This window comes from Pipistrellus hanaki (genome assembly GCF_964339955.1).
Source record: "Pipistrellus hanaki genome assembly, chromosome: 1".
NCBI classification, from domain to species: domain Eukaryota; kingdom Metazoa; phylum Chordata; class Mammalia; order Chiroptera; family Vespertilionidae; genus Pipistrellus; species Pipistrellus hanaki.
Window position 1 is genome coordinate 184,159,378 of NC_140503.1, and position 21,611 is coordinate 184,180,988.

Sequence of the window (21,611 nt, forward strand, 5' to 3'; positions counted from 1 at the left end):
TTTGATTGGAGCATTTAATCCATTTACATTTAAAGTTATTATTGATAGGTACCCATTTGCCACCATTTTTATTCTATACCCCTGTGTTCCTTCTTTGCTTCCTATTTCTTTATTTTTACAGTAGACCCCTTAGCATTTCTTGCATTGCTAGTTTGGTGGAGATAAATTCCTTTAGTCTTTTTTTGTCTGTGAAGCTCCTGATTTCCCCTTCAATTTTGATTGATAGCCTTCCTGTGTACAGTATACTTAGATTCAGACCCTTCCTTTGCATGACTTTGTATATTTCATCCCATTCCCTTCAGGCCTGATGAGTTTCTGTTGAGAAATCAGTTGCTAGTCTGATGGGGGTTCCTTTATATGTAACTTTCTGTCTCTCTCTGGCTGCTTTTAAGATTCTTACTTTGTCGTTGGTGTTTACCAATTTAATTATAATGTGCCTTGGCGTCAGTCTTCTGGGATTCATTTTGCTTGGGACTCTGTGAGCATCTTGGATTTGTGTGGGTTTTTTCTTCTCTATCTCAGGAAAATTTATGTCATTATTTCTTGAAATACTTTTTTCATGTCTACCTCAGTTTCCTTTCCTTCTGGAACCCCTATTATTCAAATATTGTTTTGTTTTGTATTGTCCCAAAGTTCGCTTAAGCTCTCCTCCTGCTTTTTAATTTTTTTTTTTTAGAAGCTGCTCTAATTGGGTATTTTATCTTGTCTTCTAGCTCACTGATGCGGTCCTCTGCTTCTTCTAGTTTGCTCTTGATACTTACTATTGAGTTCTTCATGGTAGTGATGTCATTTTTCATTTCTTCTTGGTTCATCTTCATTTCCTCTTGGTTCTTCTTCAGTTCCTCACGGTTCTTCTTCATTTCTTCTTGGTTATTGTCAAATTTCTCTTCCATTCTTTTTAGCCATCTTATGGTCATTACTCTGAATTCCTGCTCTGGTAGATTGCTTGCCTCTAACTCGTTCACTTCCTTTTCTGGCGATGCCTGCTTTTCTTTCATGTGCGGGCTATTTTTTTGTCTGCCCATGGTCTCTCTTTTCAGAATGTCTGGTTATGTGGTTTTTTTTCTCCTGCGTTGATTTAAAGGCACAAAACACAACACTACCAGGTACAACACAAAAAGTGCTGAACAAGAATGTATTTGTGATATTAATAATCTCTATTAAAGGTGACCACTAGAGAAAGGCAAATTAGGGGATAGAAGAGAAAGAAGAAAGGTAAAAAAAAAAAAAAAAGTGTGTGTGTGTGTGTGTGTGTGTGTGTGTGTGTGTGTGTGTATGTGGAGAAAATTCCCATAGAACAACCACTAATCCCAGCAAATGCCAGCAATAATACTTGGAGATTAATACAAATACAATATCCACTATTATTAAGCAAGGCTACGATAAACAGAAGTAAAAAACAAAGGAATTTTAAAAATACTAAGCAACAATAACAACACAAGAATAAGCATAACAGTTTCACTAAAAATCATAAAAATTCCCTATAATCAATATTCACGCAAACAACAATAAAAGGATAGAGAGAACAGTTCTTTTTGTTTGTTTTTTTAAACTGGTTAATATTGTGAAGAGAGTGGTATTTATACACTTGGAGCAGGGGGTTGGAAATTAGGTCTAAAATATGGTGAGAGTTTTAGCAGGGGGTATACAGAAAGAATAGGGAAAAACTAAAGCCAGAAAGGGATAAGATAAACGAGACGAAAAGGGTAAAGGTTAGTAAGAAAGTGATGTCGTAAAGGTCGAGTTGAGGTAAGGTTGAACGATGCTATAGTAGAGATTAAAATAGAATGAAGACTAATTCCAATGTAAAATAAAATGGTACTGAAGAAAAAAAAAAAAGTCAGTTTGTAATTCAGCCCCTAGGTGGCAGTGTTTCTGGGTTGACTTTCCAGTCTTTTTGGCTGCTCTAGCCTTCTTTCTCTATGGCTCTATGTTTTGTCATGGTAGTTGCCAGGTTGCTGGCTCCCAGACTGTCTCTTCTTGCTCTGATCCTCTGTTTCCAGGAAGGTAATTTCTCCCTGCAGTCTTCCAGGATATGCCAAACTGTGCAGTCCTTCCCTAGTACTTAGAAGCAAGGGGGTGAAAGGGATCAGATGCAGGATGGGTCTGCGCCAAGGTGTCCAGATGTTCTGCTTTTGGCGGGATGGTCCCAATTCTTAACAATTTGTCCCGCATCCCTTGATGTTTTTAATAAAGACCCAATTTGGGGGAAGATCACGCCAAACCCAGCACTGGGTCTTGCAGGGCGCGATGCGATTCTCTCTGCAGCCACTGTCTCTTTTGGTGCAGCTCCTGGCGCTGGGCAGCTGGTGGTGCAGGGCCGCATGGGGCTAGGGCTGCTCGTGGAGTGGGGCAGCTGGGTCGCTGCTGCTGAGTCGCGCCGCTGGGGCACGCCGCGGGTACAGTCACTGCCTGCGCCGAGGTGACCCAGAACCCTCACGTTTTCCCCGCAAACTCTGACCTTTCCGTGGGTGATTGAAGAACTCCCTTTAATCCAGGTGTTTGCGCCTATTGGGGCGTCACAGTTGCTCGATGGTCTCCTCTGCTGTGGGTTTTCCAGGCCTCAGAAAAGGTCCTGCTTTCTTGGTAAGATGGCACAGCCTTCCCTCTGAGCCCATAGCTCCGGGAGAGGTCTCCGCCGCCACAGTGCTGGCTGCTTGGTCAGGAAATCCTGTCCGGGGACCCTTACCTTTTTTTTTTTTTTTGAGTTCTGCTACCCCTTAGCTTGCCAATCTATACTTCCTGAGCGAGTTTTAGAAGCTCATTCTATCTGTTCTGGGACTAGGCTCAGAACAAATCCCTCTGATCAGTTGCCATCTTGTCTCCCTCTCCCATAGATATATTTTTAATGTCGCAACTAAGGGAGTTAGGTACTACTGATATATAATATATAGAAGCAGGGATGCCACTAAATACCCTGCACTGACAGGACATACCACTGCAGCAAAGAATTACTTGAACCAAAATGTCAATAATGTCCAGGTGAGGCATGTAAAGACCTAATGTGCACCCTTTCCTCATCCCTCTAGGCTTGTCTCTGAGCTTTGCTGGCCTCAATGGGCATCATAGCAGCCAGTCGTTCTGGTCAATATGGTGTTCTGGACTATATATACATATACATATGGCATTAAGTGCTTTCATTGTGATAAAATTTGTCTAGCCTAGGTATCATTTCCTCTAAACCTATTTCTGGAGTCCCAGGTTGAAATGTACTTCTCATATCTAGCCTATATCCTCCCCTAGGACAGTGGAACCATTTATTTCCTCATTTTATCATAATCTCAGGAGTACACATCGTATCCTGACCCCCATGCCAGGCCCAGATACACAGTAGCAACTCAATAAATATACAGTAAACTGAACTGAACCATCCTATCTAATAAAAGAGTAATATGCAAATTGTCTATTCATCTGCTACACCCACCAGCCACGCCCACCAGCCAATCAGAAACGAGTGTGCAAATTAACCCAACCTAGATGGCTGTGGCCATGGAGAGAACAGGAGGGCTTGGGTTGCCCCTAATAATGGAGGAAGCCAAGCTTTCCTCCTGCCCTGGTGTGCCCAGGCCTCCATGCAAGGCTACAAAGTTGCAATTATAGAAGATAAATAAATCCCAGATACCAGGGCTTCCACATGACCAGCCTGCAAACCACTACACCCTAACCTAAGGGAACCCTCACCCTGATCCTGGACACCCTTCAGGGCAAACTAGGTGCCCCCCACCTGTGCACCAGGCCACTATGCTATCTAATAAAAGAGTAATATGCAAATTGACCATCACTCCAACACACAAGATGGCTGACCCCATGTGGACACAAGATGGCTGCCATAAGATGACCATCAAGGGAGGCAGTTGGGAGGGATCAGGTCTTCAAGGGAAGGCAGTTGTGGGAAATCAAGCCTGTAGGGGAGGGCAGTTAGGGGTGACCAGGCCTGCAGGGGAGGGATGTTAGGGGCAAACAGGATGGCAGGTGAGTAGTTAGGGGGTGATCAAGCTGGCAGGAAGAAGCGGTTAGGGGTAATCAGGAAGGCAGGCAGGTGAGCAATTGGGAGCCAGCAGTCCTGGATTATGAGAGGGGTGCCTTTGTGCACGAATTTCATGCACTGGGCCTCTAGTTTTCAAATAAAGGGTCATCTGTGGTGACCACACTGAAGTTGTTTGTTTCCAGCACTCAGAATTAAATATGCTTTAAAACATGACATAACTGAAAAATGTACCAGATTTAGAATCAAAGGAATTGATTGAGTTCACATCTTGTCTTATCTGTTCTTCTATTTGAAGTACAGGTAAATAATTCCCATTTCATACCATTTTTGCAGATGTGCAAAATCCTAGTGTATATTCAATAAATATTAGTTTCCTTTCCATATTAAATGCTTTACTTCTTTTTGTGGCCTTTAATGATTTGAAATGATTATTGTTACCAGTGAAACTTCAAATCTATATGAACCTCCTTATCCCAGTTAAATTGAGGTATAATATAGTTATTTTCTTGTGAACTGAACTTCAAAATTACTATATAAAATAGACAACTCAATCTCTCCTTTTCATCCTCAATAGGTTACTCTACTCCCTTGAACTGTTTATATTCAGAACATATTTCTTTTTTTGCCATAAACATGAGAGGAACTTTACTTTGTTCATATTATCTAATAAAATCTGTCTTCTGCAATCTTTTTGTAGTTTGTTTTCATCAGAAAGCATCTACTTTAAGAAATACTTTCTTTGCCTACATTTTATTATTTCATTGTATGTCCCCCTTTTATGCTTTTGTATAGATATTAGAACCTGTTGTTTCAGTTTTTTTGGGTAATAACTTAGGGCTCTGCTGTAACACAAAATCTATTGTAGAAGTAAATCATGTGGAGTTCAGTAATACTCTATAATCAGTGGGTTCCTAGCTCTTAAGTGTATATTATAAACAAAATTATATATAAGTATGTAGAAAAGCAACTGAGATATAGCTGATGCTGACAAGGAAAAACCAAAAAGGAATGAAATGCCTGCATTTTGTTTATTATACAATGAAATGGAAACTACACAAAGAGTTCTTCAAGGGAAATTGTAAGTAATGGCCATTTGTCAGTATGAGAAAACTCAGGCTAGATGGAAAAGAAAGGCTGCTCAGATGTGGGAATAGCCAAAGGATGAACTGAGCCACAAACGGATGTGATCAATGTCACTAGAGACAAAGTATCTGAGTTTCAACTTAACATTGTGAGGATGGGACTAATGAAATCAATTTGTCATAAAGTAGCAGGCAGGAGTCAGTGACCCACAAGAGATTCCTGTTATCACACATTATTCTTTGGTTATGTGCCTCCCTAAAGACTGGAAATGATGTGTGCCACAGTGCTTTCATATTGGATTAAGGGTGCACCTGTCACACCTGGACCTATCTCACCTTCAACCTATTCTCTGAATTCAATACAAAATTAAAACCTTGGAGACTTTTGGAGGAGAGATTCATGACTAACAGGAAAAACACTCTGAATATTTGGAACCTCAGAAGAAATGCATTTGGGTTTTGCCCTTTTTGTCACAATCTTGAAGACATTTTACCTTCTGGGTGGTTTGAATAGAACCTTAGGGTCTTGTTTCCTAAGTTGGAAATAAAGTCATTTGACTTGGCAAATCTTGGTGAACAGTTACAACACTGACCTCAGGCCCTTTTGTATCCATGTTGCTTGCATGTGGGCTACAGTTAGTTAGCTCCTGCCATTACTAGAGACAGAACACTGTTTGATAGTTTGTACAAAGAGGAGAAATTTATAGAACTCCTTCATATGTTTCTGCTTCTAGACTTCTCAGTATAACTATTTAAAAAATAAAATAATTAGGGCTCTTATGACATGTACATTTAATTTCCTGATTTTAAATTTGTTATCAGATTTAGATGTTTATGAGAATACTAATACTTATATTTCACATTGGTTCAAAGTTATTTCTCTGCTTTTGTCAGCTACTGTGTATGTAAAGCTAGACCTCTTGCTCTTGAAGACCTTGAAGCTTACTGGAGGAGAATATAAAATAATTCCTCAAAAGAATGACAGGAAAAGCCACAGGCTGGAAGAAAATACTTGTAAAAGACATCTCTGTTCAAGGACTGCTATGTAGATCCATTGATTGTAGCAAATGTGCTACTCTGGCACAGGAGGGCAAAGCTATGTATGCGTGGAGTCAGGGTATACATGGGGGCTCTCTGTACTTTCCATTCAATTTTGCTATGAACCCAAAACTGCTCTAAAAAATAAAGCCTTTAAAAATAATAAAGCCAGTGAATCATGCTATGAGAGAGGGATTTTAAGAAGAGTAGTGTAGAAAAGTGGCAGCTTATCCTAGGGAGGTTTTGGAGAAAAATTCCCAGAAGGCATGACTTTTAGACTAGGCTTTAAAGTATAAGTAGATTTTTACCTGTAGGAAGGTGCATGGAGGAATTACAGGTACAGAAGGAGATGAAAGGAAGAGAAGGAGAAGGTTAATAGGAAGGGAGAAAAGGAGCAGAAGGAGGACATACTCTGAGAATGGCCTATAATTCTCAATAAAATCAGTTTGTTGTAAATATGCATGTCATTGGACATGTGGGGCAAGTTGGGAATTTTAGTCATTTTATCAGCCATGCTGATGAGTTTGGAATTTCTCTCTTGAGCAAGCCAATGGCTATTTGCAAAGAATAGAAAAACTAATAGCTGTTGTGTGCTTACTTTGTGGTTGTTTTTGTTATGGATTATCACATGTAATCCTCACAATACCCCCTGAAGTTGAACATTATTCTCTCAGTTTGCCACTGAAGAAACTAAGGCAAAGAGAGGTTAAATAATTGCACCAGTTCACAGCTAATCAGATGCAGAGCTGAGACTCAAATAGAAACATCATGATGTCAAAACTCACATGACCAGCACACTTGAGAGGTGCTGTGGGAGAAACCTTCAAAGAGAGAGTAAATGAATGCAGATCAGAAGTCATTGTTCATCTTTTGTTTTTCAGGTGTCTACAAGGAAATAGCTCAGCAGCTGCAATCAACTGCTATCCCTTCACACCTTCATGATGTTTCCCTTGGCTAGAAATATATTGAGAAGTGTCAAGATTCAAAGTTTTCAGCAAATAAGGGCAAAACAGAGCCAGAAGAAACACTCTGAAAATTTTCATGACAAACATGGTGGCATTATACTAGCCGGTGGCTCCGTTTTCTGTGTTTTTGCATGGTTAATTACAACTACACAGATTGGAGTAGAATGGAACCTGTCCCCTGTTCGCAGAGTCACTCCACAAGAGTGGAAAGATTAGTAACGATCCCAGTTAATGTAACAGAATTGCTCAAAATCAACCTTTCATTTAAGCACTCTGCTGCTGATTTAAATGTAGCATAATTTAAAAATTAAAATACTTTGAAACCTTCAAATCCATTGAAAGTTGTTATTACAATGCCTGGAAACATGGTTGTGAGAGTGGGTATAGATTATAGGGAATTAAGAATAACAAATATTTGAAAGAAGAGTTAACAAAGCATGTGTGCTTCTGGCTTAATGATTTATACTAGGTACCTTCAGTGGATATACACACATTTTTACCCTATGAATAGTCTGGCAAATCCTGTTGAATCTTTCTTAAAACATATTCATGATCTGACCATTTAACACCCTTCGTTTCTTTCTTCCTGGTCTGAACCACCACACTCTCCCTGGGATTATTATAAAAACTTTCTAGCTGGTCTCCTTGCTTCTACACTTGATGTCCCCCAAAGCCTGTTTCCTCTACTATTCCACACTAATAATTTTTAAGCACAGTAGCTAGAATGTTTACTCTTTTTCTCAAAACTCAATGACTTTTAAAATTATATATATACTAGAGGCCCAGCGCACAAATAGTTTGGGTGGGGGTTTGTCCTTGTCCCTTACCCCGGCTTGCACCCTCTCCAATCTGGGACCCCTCTGGGGGATGTCTGACTGCTGGTTTCGGGCCAAAGCCAGCAGTCAGTCATCCCTCTTGCAATCTGGGACCGCTGGCTCCTAACTGCTTGCCTGCCTGATGTCCTGATTGCCGCTAACCACCTCTGCCTGCCAGCCTGATGCCTCTAACTGCTCCCCTACCTGCCTGATTGTCTCTAACCACCTCTGCCTGCCAGCCTGATTGCTTCTTACCTGCTTCCCTGCCAGCCTGATCACTCCCTACCTATTTCCCCCTGCTGGCCTGATCACTCCCTAACTGCTCTCCCCTGCCAGCTTATTTCCTCCCTAACTGTTCTCCCCTACCAGCCTGATTGCTTCCTTACTGCTCTCCTCTGCAGGCCTGATCTCTCCCAATTGCCTCTGCCTCAGCCCTCGCCATTGTGGCTTTGTCCAGAAGGATGTCCAGTCTAATTAGCATATTACCCCTTTATTAGTATATATACTGCGTGTATGTATATGGGTGTGTGTGTGTGGGTGTGTGTGTGTGTGTGTCTGCGCGCGCGTATACATTCATGTTCTCACTCTCCCTTTCCTCTCTGAAAGGGAGAGTGAGAACATGAATAATAAAAGAGAATTATTGATCCTACTATATGCCTCCCACTAGGCTGTAGCCAGCATCCTGGGCATGTGCCCTGATAGGGAATCAAACCTTGATCTCCTGATTCATAGGTCGTTGCTCAACCACTGAGCTACACGGCCAGGCAAAACTCAATGACTTTTATTTCATAGCAGAGGTAAAGCTAACATCCTGAGAAAGGTGCACAGGCCACTTAAAATTATGTACTGGTTCATTTCAGTCCTGCATCAAAATTTTTCTGCCACAGTCTTTTGCAGCAAGGATTCAGGGTCTGGAGAAGGGACTGCACATAAATGAGTATATTAGACAAGAAATATAAATTTAGAATGCATAGGAGAGCCAGGTGGAGGCCTTATTCTCTAGTGGAGTGGTTCCTCAAATCTCTGGACCCATAGCTTTTTTACTACAATATACATTTTCCCTTTAGCAAAGCAAACATACATGTCAAAGGTAAGGTTTGGTAAACGGTAAAAGATTATCAAGTTAGGGATTTGCCTTGAGCCACCATTGTCTTGACAGAACAATCAGTGTATGGCTTTTAGCTCTTGTTAAAGCCCAAGGTCCATCAGCCTATGTGTTCCCAGCTGCGCTTTCATGATAGTGTAGAGCCTACCCAGTGTTTCCCAAACTTTTGACATATGTGTACCCCTTCTATAATTTTTGTAACGCTGAGTACCCCTCGTACTCATGAGAATGTAGAATTAGGCACAGCTAAGCACGGTGCAGTGCATATCCCCACCAAACTCCGGTGCAACGCGTACCCCCACCAAACTCTTCCCGTACCACACTTTGGGAAACATTGGACTGTAGACAATGGGTAGCTTCCAGCACTTTTCCATTTGCTTTTTCTTCTGTTTGGAATATACTTCCTCCAGATCCTGTATGACTCATGCTCCCTCACACTTTTGGGGGTTTTGTTCACATATCTTCTTTTCAGAGAAGGCTTTGGCTATCCTTTTAAAAATTGCAACCCTGCCCTGCTTGGTGTCTCAGTTGGTTAACTAACTGCACTGCAAGGTTGGGGATTTGATGCCCAACCAGGACACATCCTAGGTTGTTGGTTCAATCCCTAAAGGTGTGTATGGGAGGCAGCTGATTAGTGTTTCTCATACCAATGTTTCTCTCCCTTTCTCTCCTTTCATCTCTAAAATCAATAAACATATCCTCTGGTGAGGATTTTTTTTAAAAAAATTGCAAACCCTACATAAATCAGGCTTTGTCCTGCTTCCTTGCTTTATTTTTCTCCATAGAAATCATTGTCTTCTGGCATAAGATACATTTTGTTTATTATCTGTGTGAAAAACTCCACAAAAGCATAGGTTTGGGGCTGTTTTCTTTCTTTTCTTTTTTTTTTTTTTTGTGGGCAGCTTTTTTTTTTATGACTTTACCCCTATAACAAAGCCTGATAGATTAGGCCTTCAGAAATTATTAGATGAGTTAATGGGTGCCTTTAAATAATTCAGGGTCCCTGTTAGTCTGAAAATGATGAATTTGTTTACCACTGTAGGTTTACAATGATTATAGGAGCTCATGTTTGTTATCTGTTGCTATTTTACAAATTATTCTAAATGTAATGTCTTAAAAAAATAAGCATTAGCTCAATTTCTATGAGTCAAGAATCTGAGGATGACTTAGCTGGAGGTCTCTGGTTCAGGATCTCACACTTCTGCAGTCAAAGCCTCAGACAGGCCTATAATTATCTCAAGGCATAGCTGAGGGAGGATCCCCATCCAGACTTTCTATAAAGCTATTGATTGGCCTTAGGACTTGCTGGATGTTGGTTGGAAATATCAATTCTTTGTTATGTAGTTCTTTTCATAGGGGAGCTCACAGTGTAGCAGCTGGCATTCCTCAAAGTAAGAGAAGAAAGAGCCACAGTCTTTATAGTCTAGTCTTGCAAGCGACATTCTATCACCCCCACTACTTGAAGTGAAGTGTCTTTAAAATATATATTTTATTGACTTTTTTACAGAGAGGAAGGGAGAGGGATAGAGAGGAACATTGATGAAAGAGAAACATCAATCAGCTGCCTCCTGCATACCCCCTGCTAGGGATGTGCCCACAACCAAGGTACATGCCCTAGACTGGAATTGAACCTGGAACCCTTTAGTCCCAGGTCAATGTTCTATCCACTGAGCCAAACCAGTTAGGGTGAAGTGAAGATTTGTTTTGCTTTGTTTTTCTCACTCGAAGTGAGTCACTGAACCAGAGCCATACAGGAGGAGAGGCTATTATACAAAGATATAATTACCTGAGGACAAGGGACCATTGGGAATTTTTAGGTTGCCAAGCATAGTTGGCAATGGATATCATCTCTAACTTCAAGGTAACTGTTGTTCCTCAATCTCCAGTATATTTGAATTCTATCATCATTCTCTAGATACAGGATATTATATGTTTCTACTTATTTTTAGTCTGTGAAAGTTTCTCTAGAGTCCTTCCTAGATATAGAATTTGTAGGTCTTGGTGAATACTCATTTTTAGCTTTATCAGTATTGTTAATTACCATGTTTCCCTGAAAATAAGACATCCTCTGTAAATAAGAGCTACTTACAGGTTTCCTTCTGAGTGAAATATAAGGCATCCCCCGAAAATAAGCCCCTCCCCCCAGGCTAAACATGAGAGATTTGGTCCACTGATTCTGAAAGAAATGGAGTCACAAGAAATTCACCAGGAAATTCAGGAATTGGATTGTTATGATGATGTTCCAGAAGATGATGACATGATTGTCATTGAATAAATGAGTAAGTTCTTGATACTGTAGGATTCACAGTTTGTCTGGTTTGTGTTGACAACTACCGTACTACTGTACCGTGTACAGGTAATAAATTTCCTTTATTTTCATTTAACAATAAATGTGTACTGTATTCTTCTTCATGGAAAAATAAGACATCCCCTGAAAATAAGACCTACCGCATCTTTGGGAGCAAAAATTAATATATGACACTGTCTTATTTTCAGGAAACAGGGTATTTCCCATAGTGATTAAATAGTTTATGTTCTCACCAAGCAATGTCTACCACTTACTCTTGGGATAATCTAAGCTCATTCTTAGAATTTTCAGTCATGTTAATAATTTGCTACTTTGATCAGTGTGCAGTAGTAGTTTATGCTTTAATTTGTATTTCCCTGATTACTGAAGAATTTGAACATCCTGTATTAGCTTTTTGTCTTGTTTTTCTTTCATGTGCCATTTATGTTCATTTTTATATTCAGTTTAGTTCATCTTAGTTATAGAAGCTTTTTATATATTCTGCATACTAATTGTATTAGGGACAAATCAGAGAATAGGACCAGTATAAGCAGTATATAATATAGGATTAATTATGGGGATTAGAACTAATACTTAACTAAGTTTACACTTAGAAACCATAGTAATTTACCCCTAGTCAACTTGACATCAGTGTATTTTTTTTCTAATTGTACCTATATTTCCAATGAATACAATAGCAAAACATGTTTTCACATAACAATGAAACTTTCCTCTTAAAACTAATTCTCACAAAGTCCTTTTTCCCATTGAAGGGTACCACTATCAGCTTCCAGTCTAATGGACCCATTGCTGTGATCCCTAGTAGAAGCCTGAGACTGGTAGACCAGCAAAGCCCAAAGTCATGGGAAGAGGAAACAATAAACTTCTCTAGTGGAGCACTAAGGATAATTGTGGAGCAGCCATTCCAGACCCATCTCTTGAATCCCAGTCCTATAAATCCTGGCTCTGGGAAAAATAGCACCATGTATTTGTTGGTTATTTAGAGCATATACAACATCTGGAAGACACTGCCTCAGATTTGCAAGGTGATGTTGTGCAGCTATTGCTGTAACTTCAAAATGTCATTATAGCATTCTGTCTGCAGCGGGAAACATCGTACCTATATTTACAAGAGCCCAGTGACTCCTGTAAGCATGAGCCCATTAATGTGCTTCGTTGCTATAAAATGTTTCTTGACCAGAATCTGCTCTGTTTTATGCTTTGGTGTTAAATGAAGCATTTTGCAACTTCATAGAAGAAGATATTTACAGAAAAGTCACAGGAGATAAGGTAAAACTACATTGTTAGAAACTATTCAAAGAACAAAGTGCCACCTTTCCTTGATGGAAATGGTCCAATGAAATTCATCTGGCACTGATGGTTACCTGCTTCCTTCCCTTCTCCCAAGGAATACTGCAAATGGAGGTACAGTATTGATCTGTCCATTTGGTAGAGTGGGCACTGAACAATGACTATAAACAGATTAATCTTTATGAGTGCATGTTCATTTTGTTGAGCCCATTCATAACCTCCATTTCTGCTGCCATGACCATTTTATCTCAGCCATTGTGGAGGCTCAGAGTGGCTGAGGTAGAAGGGGTTATCTTATCCATGTGATAATTAGTATTCCTCTGCTGAGTATCCTTCTAAGTATTTAGATCAGGGTGGGGAACATCAGGCTGGGAACCATGGAAGGCCCTCAAAATCATTTGGTCTCAAGGATAATGAATGAGGAGATATCTCTGTGTCAGAGCCTTCACTCATGTCCTTAATTGATTTAACAGATGCACTGTGTAACATATTTAAAGATGTGTTGTAATGAAAATGAAGGGGACATTGCAAGCTAATTATTAGTAACTATTTTAAAAAGAGATTTCAATTATGAATTCACTCCTTTTAAGAGAAGTTTTTGCTAATTTTGGCAACTGTTAAAATATGACAATTGCTCGCTTGTTACAAGTATAGAACAGTACATAGATGTACAACATCATGAAACTTTTCATGTTTTTCTGTAACAGCAGTTGATTTCCTGGGGAGATGACATTAATTTGAGCAGTATCTCTTATTTTCCAATAACCTTTTACATTACAAAAAAAAATCTGCAACTTCATTTTCTTTCCCTATCTGGAAACCATAGAAACCAATGTGAAATTATAGCTAAGAAGTTCGTCACTGGGCTATCAAGCTGATCTCCATGGAAACATTTCACATTTTCCTGAAATGAAAGATCTTCCAATCAGACACACACCCATAACTGATGGGTGTCTGATAAATATAACAACAACAAAAAAGTATATGGATGTGTTATATAATACGTGCAGGACAATTTTAAAACTACCTTATAAATGAGAAAATTTAAATGGTAAGTATGATGCCAACTACAGAAATAAAGATACAGTTTTGAAACAATGATCTATCACTTTTTAAAAATATTGTTTTTTTTCTGGATGTTTACAGTAAAGGCAGTTCCTAAAATAGTATAGATTTTGAATTCAGGAAGATTTATATTTAGAGTCTAGCTCTTCCCATTTAGCTGCCTCATCTCTCCTAATTTCTTATAAAGTTGAGGGAAATAATACTTGATTTACAGAATTTGCAGATTTAATAAGTTACATGTTTAATAAAATTATAAATTCTTATCTGGTACAATGGATAAATGTGTAATGGAAGTTGAGTGATGAGGGTGATTTCAGCCCATTAATGAACTGTTAAGGAATAGTACTACTCTAGGAAATAGAGACTAAATATGAATGCTACACTCTGCAATATCGAGCCACTGCTTGATTTAGTTTTGGTATTACATATAAAAGCTAACCGTATTTTAAAACTCAGATCTTGAAATCTTCATTTTCAAAATTGTTTTTTGGACTTTCGGTCATGTAAGAATAGGCTGTAAAGCTGCAAGGTAAAAATTGTATTTTAAAATTATTTTACACATAAAACAGTATTTGTTTATTGTGGTTTTCTGTTTTAAATAGAATGTGTATAGCAAAATACATTGATGAGATGTATGCATGACAAATGTAGTGTAAAAGTGTGAGGGCATGCCCTTTTGTAAGAGCACAATCAAAGTGATAAAGCACTCAGGAGCAGAGGAATAGATGGAATGATCTGCCCTATATGCATGTTTTAACTTTTTGTTGTCTCTGTTATTCTGTATCTATGTCTCAGCCCTCTGTTTCTCTCTTTCTTTGTCTCCAAGCCTAGGTAGTTAAATTTGATTAAGTTAAATGCATATATGATGTGACTCCACTATATTACCATGGAAACAATATTAACATTAAACAGCTTTTAAACTTTTTCAGCTGAAACACATGCTAAATGATGAATGTATGACAAACTTCCATGAATTCAGAATTTTCTTTTTTAAGAAATAGAGAAAGCAGTAAGAACATGCATATTTTCTGGGTTAAGAAGTCATATGTATTAACAAAAGTATTTTAAGCATATGAATTACATTGATTATAGAATTTCTCAAACTGTTTTTAAGGAAATAATTAAAGATTCATAAGCCATGTGATAATTTATATGTATGTCAGGTATGTTACAGAACTATATTTAAACTTTCCATTCCTCAGGTTAACATAGGATTGCAGTTATGTCAAATTTCTTTTTAAATCCTCACCCAAGGATATTTTTCCATTGATTTTTTTAGAGAGGGAAAGACAGAGAAAGACATTGATGTGAGAGAAACACATTAACTTGTTCCCTCCTGCACACAAGGCAAGGAGCCTGCAACTAAGGTATGTGCCCTTGACCAGATTGAACCTGGGACTCTTTCGTCCGCAGGCTGAACATTCTAGCACTGAGCCAAACAGCTAGGGCATGTCAAATTTTAAGTACACTGTATTTGGCCACACACCTTTTTCTCAATGAAACACATTGTAATATGTATGAGGGGCATATATTAGAGAAAAAAACACCTTAATTTCAACTTCTTTACTTTTATTACTATTTAACATTTTTTAATTTCAGGTATCTATCTATCTATCTATCTATCTATCTATCCATCCATTCATCCATCCATCCATCCCTTAGTGACTGTTTGACCAGTTGACCCTTGAACCTGTCAACTGATCACTATGACGCACACTGACCTCCAGCAGGCAGGTGCTCAGTGCACAGGATTGGGCTCCATCTAGTCTGGATCGGGCCAGCAGGGGTCAGGCCAAAACTGGCTCTCTGATATCCCCCAAAGGAGTCCTGGATTGTGAGGGGGTGCAGGCCAGGCCGAGGGACCCTACTACTGCATGAATCTGTACACCAGACCTCTAGTTAGTTTATAAAAGTATTCAAGAAAAACACAATTAGAGGCATAAGTATTGGAAAGCAGGAGGCATCCATTTGCAGATGACAGAATTATATATGGGAAAAGTGATAGAATTGGTAGGGAAACTACATATGATAAGATGATTTTAGGATGATATCAGATTATAAATTCATAAAACCAACATTCAGTAAGATGACAGGAATGAGACAAAGGGAAAATAACCACATAAAATAGATATATGTAAACTTATATTCAACAAGTGTATGTTGGCCTCTATGAGCAGATAAAAACACATACAGTGTTCTTAGATGGGAGACTCAATGTCATATAGAATGTTTGCTTCCCTGAGAAAATTTATAACATTAAAACTTTCCCAAGAAAATACCGAAAAACTATATTTCTTTGGAATTTGGCAAGTTAATATAAAACTCATTTAGCAGAGCAAATAATAGCCACACATGAAAATTACGGAAATAGTGGCAACTCTACAAGTTATTAAAATATTTTCCAGAGTTTATTCTTTAAGCATTATGCTGCTGTGAACAAATGTAAGAAAGACTGATATGAAAAAACAGGGAATCAATAAATAGACCTAATTGTATAGGAAAACTGAATAAATGACAAAGATAGTATTTAAACTGGAGAAAAGATGAACTTTTAATAATTAGTGTTGGGATAGATAGTTAATCATAAGGAAAATAAAATTGTATCCATTTCTAACACTCTTGACAGGATAAATTCCAACTGGTTTAGAGCTCTAAGTTTTAAAAAGATTCAGATGATAAAATAAGAAAACCTGGGGAAATTGAGAACAAGAAAAATTATTTAAAATATTTATAAATTTAACCATATTAAGAATAATTTTTGTATTGAAAAAATTTAATAAGCAAAGTGTAAAATACAATGACTAATTGGAAAAGGTGTTTAAAACTTGTCAGTATAAAGAGCTACTATCCTTAATACATAAAAGCCTTCTGAAGGGAGAAAGGTAAGAAGATCAGGGGGGCAAAAGATGTGAGCAGAGAGTTCACAGAGAAAGAGATGCAAATTGCTCATATATATAAAAATATAACTCCATAATAAAAGAAATGTGCTAGTTAAAGCAAAACTAAGATTCTTTTTCTCATCATCCAGACTGGGGAAAAATCCCAAACTGACTATATGTTAACTAGAGGCCTGGTGCACAAAATTCATGCACTGAGGGGAGAGGTATATGTCCCTCGACCCAGTTGGCACACTCTCCAATCTGGGACCCCTTGGGGGATGTCTGACTGCTAGTTTAGGTCCAATCCCTGTGGGATATGGCCTAATCTGGCAGTCGGACAGCCCTCTCACAACCCAGGACTGTTTGCTCCTAACTGTTTGCCTGCTTGCCTGCCTGATTGCCCCTAACTGCTTCTGCCTGCCAGCCTGATCACCCCCTAACCACTCCGCTTCCAGTCTGATCGCCCCCATCTGCCTTCTCCTGCTGGCCCAGTCATTCCTAACTGCCCTCACCTGCTGGCCTGGTTGCCTCTAACTGCCCTCCCCTGAAGGCCTAGTCCCCCAACTGCCTTTCCCTGCAGGACTGGTCATTCCTAACTGTCCTCTCCAAGTGGCCTGATTGCTCACAACTATGCTACCCTGTCAGCCATCTTCTGGTGGCCATCTTGTGACCATATGTGGGTGGCCACTTGTGCGAGGGCATGATGGTCAATTTGCATATTACCTCTTCATTATATAGGATGAGGCTGAGGGAAAACAGGCACTGCTGGGCATTGCTGTCAGAAATACAAAATGGTAAATCTCACTGGGAGAGAATTTGACAACATTCTGCATTTATCCTTTGACCCAGCACCCTCATTTCAGGTAATCTATCTCAAAATGCACTGGCAAATACATGAAAACATATATGCAGAATGCTATTCATACCAACACTTTCGCAATAACAAAATATTGTAAATAGCTAGTTATTAAACTCTTGTCTTAGCCTCAAAACCCACTGGTTGTATTATACCCTGTTTCCCCAAAAATAAGACAGTGTCTTATATTAATTTTTGCTCCCAAAGATGCGATAGGTCTTATTTTCAGGGGATGTCTTATTTTTCCATGAAGAAGAATACGGTACACATTTATTGTTAAATGAAAATAAAGGAAATTTATTACCTGAATACGGTACGGTAGTACGGTAGTTGTCAACACAAACCAGACAAACTGTGAATCCTACAGTATCAAGAATTTACTCATTTATTCAATGACAATCATGTCATCATCTTCTGGAACATCATCATAACAATCCAATTCCTGAATTTCCTGGTGAATTTCTTGTGACTCCATTTCTTTCAGAATCAGTGGACCAAACCTCTCATGTTTAGCCTGGGGGGGCCTTATTTTCGGGGGATGCCTTATATTTCACTCAGAAGGAAACCTGTAAGTAGGTCTTATTTTCAGGGAAACACGGTAGTACTGACCAGAAGTATAGTCTGGGCCTCTATTGACATTTGTTTGACTCCTGACTTGTTAGTCTCTGCCTGCAGGGGGCACTGTTCTGAGACAGGTGCTCTGGATGGGGGAATAAAGGATGCTAGCTAGCTTTTCTGTTTTGCCTTCTCTTCCTTTGAGTGTCACAACAGCAACATTTCTCCACTCCAGCAATAAGAATTTGTTCCACACTGATTTAAATACTGCCTTTTTCGTGTACTAACTGCTTTTGTCTGGAGCTTGTCATATTAATGCGTATGGAAGAACAAACAATACCTAAAAAAACCTGGACTCTTCAATAAGTGGTGTTGGAATAACTGTTTAACTACAGGAAAAAGAGATAAAACTGATTTCATTTCTGGCACTCTTCACAGGATTGATTCCAAATTGTTCTGAGATTTACATATTTTAGAAATTAAATCATAAAAGTGGAAGAAAATGGGAGCATTAAAGTATCACAGGAGCAGTAACCATAGAAAACAACAACCAGCTCTGACAAGGGAAACAAAGGGAGAAAGTTGTAATATTGAAACTTTAAAACATAAAGAGGGGTCAACAGGACTGGTACTGAGACCTCGGAGGAACAGGCACTGCATGGCGCATGCTGGTACCTTTGAGTCTGAAGTTCTACAGAACTGGCATCCAGTGAAGGGCTGCTAGCAAGCTTGTTGTCTGTTAGAGCATGTTAAGAATCTGTTCGTGAGAATCAGAAGAAACCTCTAATATTGAATCAACTACTCCCTTCAGAGGATATTAGGAAATTATCTCAGTATTTTGAAAACTGGAATATATGTAAAGAGGAATCTAGCATTTATCTTGCCTCTTTTGTTCGAATTCTAACAAAGGATAAACAAATGGGGACTTGTTTCTTTTTATATTCTAGCTATTAAAGAAAAATGAGACTTAAAATAGTCATTTAGATGAAAGAATGGATTTAACCAATAATTAATGACTACTAATATTATAAAATAAGAAAAGAGAAATAATATGTCTACTGGTAGAAGAAAATATACCTTCTATGAATTACTATTGCCCCCCCCCCCAAAAAAAAAGGTTGAATGTAAACATAACTACCAATAAGGAGTTAAGGAGCTAGAGCAATGTTTTGGACACAATGGAGCTATAGTAGGCAAAATCAAAACTAGGAAACTGAATAGAACAAATATCCATTGTCCTCTGCAAATAAATGGCAAAGAAAGACATACAGTGAATGGGAATATATATACAAGGTGTCCCCCAAAAAATGTATGCTTTAACAGTTAATAACTCAACTTTGAAAATGAAATGTGTTTCAATAAATACTGTCTTTATAGTTCTTCAAAATGTGTGTATACATTTTTGGGTCCTGCTATATATTAAATGAAACATAAAATTTACTGTTATGGATCATCCTTGGATCCTGATTCAAAGAAATGACTAAATACATAAGACAATAGGGAATTTGGACACTGATTGAAAATGTGATGATATTAAATGTTGTTTTAGTTGTAATGGCCTTATTAAAAATAAAAGATTAGTATTACACCCTAGGAGATATGCCCTAAGACATCTTTTAGAATTTGCTTCAAAATAATCCAGTGTGGTCCTGGCTGGTTTGGCTCAGTGGATAGAGTGTTGGCCTCTGGACTGAAGAGTCCCAAGTTCGATTCTGGTCAAGGGCACAGGCTCAGGTTGCGTGCTCGATCCCTAGTCAGGGGCCTGCAGGAGGCAGCTAATCAATGATTCTCTTTGCTGTTTCTGTCTTTCCCTCTCCTTTCCTCTCTGAAATCAATAAAATATATTTTTAAAAATCCAGAGGGTTGGCCTCAGAAGTGAAACCAGAGTGGCCATTTTTTGAAAATATTCAAAGTTAGAATTTCATGAGTTCATGGAAATTAGTTTTCTATATTCTATTTTTGTATTTAGATTTTGAAATTTTCCACAATAGAAATAAGTACATTTAGGTTATTCATTTGTAGTGTGTTTTTTTGGTAATCATTGTGATTAATAATGATGACAGAATGCCTTCATTTGAGTACTATGGTATTTTGATCCCCATAAATGCACTTCAAATGCATTATTTCTTTAATTCTCCAATAAACATGTAATATTTGTATGATTATTCTCATTTGTTTGATATTACAGCCCTTACTCTTTCAACTACTTACCTTTCAGCCATTCTATATAATGAGTGAAATTTGATAAAAATTTCAGTTGCAAGTTTATCAATGAAGAAGTTCTTTTAATACTGATGGCTAATGATTGTTAAATAATTAATGTGCCAGGTATTGTTTTAAGGAAGTTGTATGTTATTTCTTTTAATACTGATGGCTAATGATTGTTAAATAAATAATGTGCCAGGTATTGTTTTAAGGAAGTTGTATGTTATTTCTTTGATACCCTTAACTACCCTATGAAGTAGAACTTTTATTAACTAAATGTATTTTATTGTGCTTGGAAAGCTTGCATGATTTGAGAGTTACCTATATAGACTCTTATGTCAGACATATAAACTCCTCCTTTGTTACTATTAGAAATATGATAATGTATTAAGCAGCCTTATACACACATTTTTAATCTGCTCTTTTGATATTTTTAAGTAAAGTCTTATGTGAAACATTTCCAGGCATAACTATTTTTAAACTTTTGACATATATTATCAAGATGTTTTTTAGAATAATTTTGCCAGCTTCCATCAGTCTATATGGAGTTCAATATACTTTAGTCACATTAATAACCTAATTTTTTAAAAGCAAAATTAAAACTGAACATTGAAAAATAACATTCATATTTGTATGTTAATTTTCATTTATTTGATCTATAGCATCAGATGTTCTTTAAAAATATATTTTATTGTTTTAATACAGAGAGGAAGAGAGAGGGATAGAGAGTTAGAAACATCGATCAGCTGCCTCTTGCTCACCCCCTACTGGGGATGTGCCCGCAACCAAGGTACATGCCCTTGACCAAAATCGAACCCGGGATCTTTCAGTCCTCAGGCCGACGCTCTACCCACTGAGCCAAACCGGTTTCGGCGTATAGCATCAGATATTTTAAACATTTTTTAAGTGACTTTTAGAGAGGGAGAGCAAGCCAGAGAAACATTGATGTGAAAGTGAGTCATCAATCACTTGCCTCCTGCATATTCCCTACTGGGGATCTAGCTTACACTCAGGGCTAGATCCAGGAATTGAAAGGCAACCTTTTGGTGCATAGGATAATGCTCAACCAACTGAGCCAAACTGGCCAAGGCAAGCATCAGATATCTGTATACATATAAAAGGAGAATATGCAAAGTGTCCCTTTAGGAGTTCCATCCGGAGACCAGGTATTCAATCACTCACTATGACATCCGCTGACCACCAGGGGGTGGCGCAAAATGAAGGAAGGCCCTAGCTGGCAGCCAGAAGGCCCCAATTGGCCCTGATTGCTAACCAGTTTTAGGGACCCTACCCATGCACCAATTTCATGCATCAGGCCTCTAGGTTTAAAATAAGATCATTTTGTATGTGAATGTGTGCATATGTATTTTCCCTGACATTCTTGTCCTATTAAGTTACAAGAGTTTTGTTTTGTTTGTATGGTAAAGTGATAGTTCTTCTAGTCATATATGCTGCAAATG

The 21,611-nt window shown here is 38.3% G+C and overlaps 1 protein-coding gene across 1 annotated transcript; it reads left to right on the plus strand.

Annotated features, from left to right (window-relative positions):
* Positions 1-7,046: 7,046 nt before the first annotated feature.
* COX7B2 (cytochrome c oxidase subunit 7B2) lies at positions 7,047-7,306 on the plus strand (the record flags this gene model as incomplete). The annotated part of the gene is made up of 1 exon (XM_084898510.1): positions 7,047-7,306. One exon carries the CDS (start codon positions 7,047-7,049, stop codon positions 7,287-7,289), a length of 243 nt encoding a protein of 80 aa, XP_084754636.1. The 3' UTR covers positions 7,290-7,306.
* Positions 7,307-21,611: the final 14,305 nt, after the last annotated feature.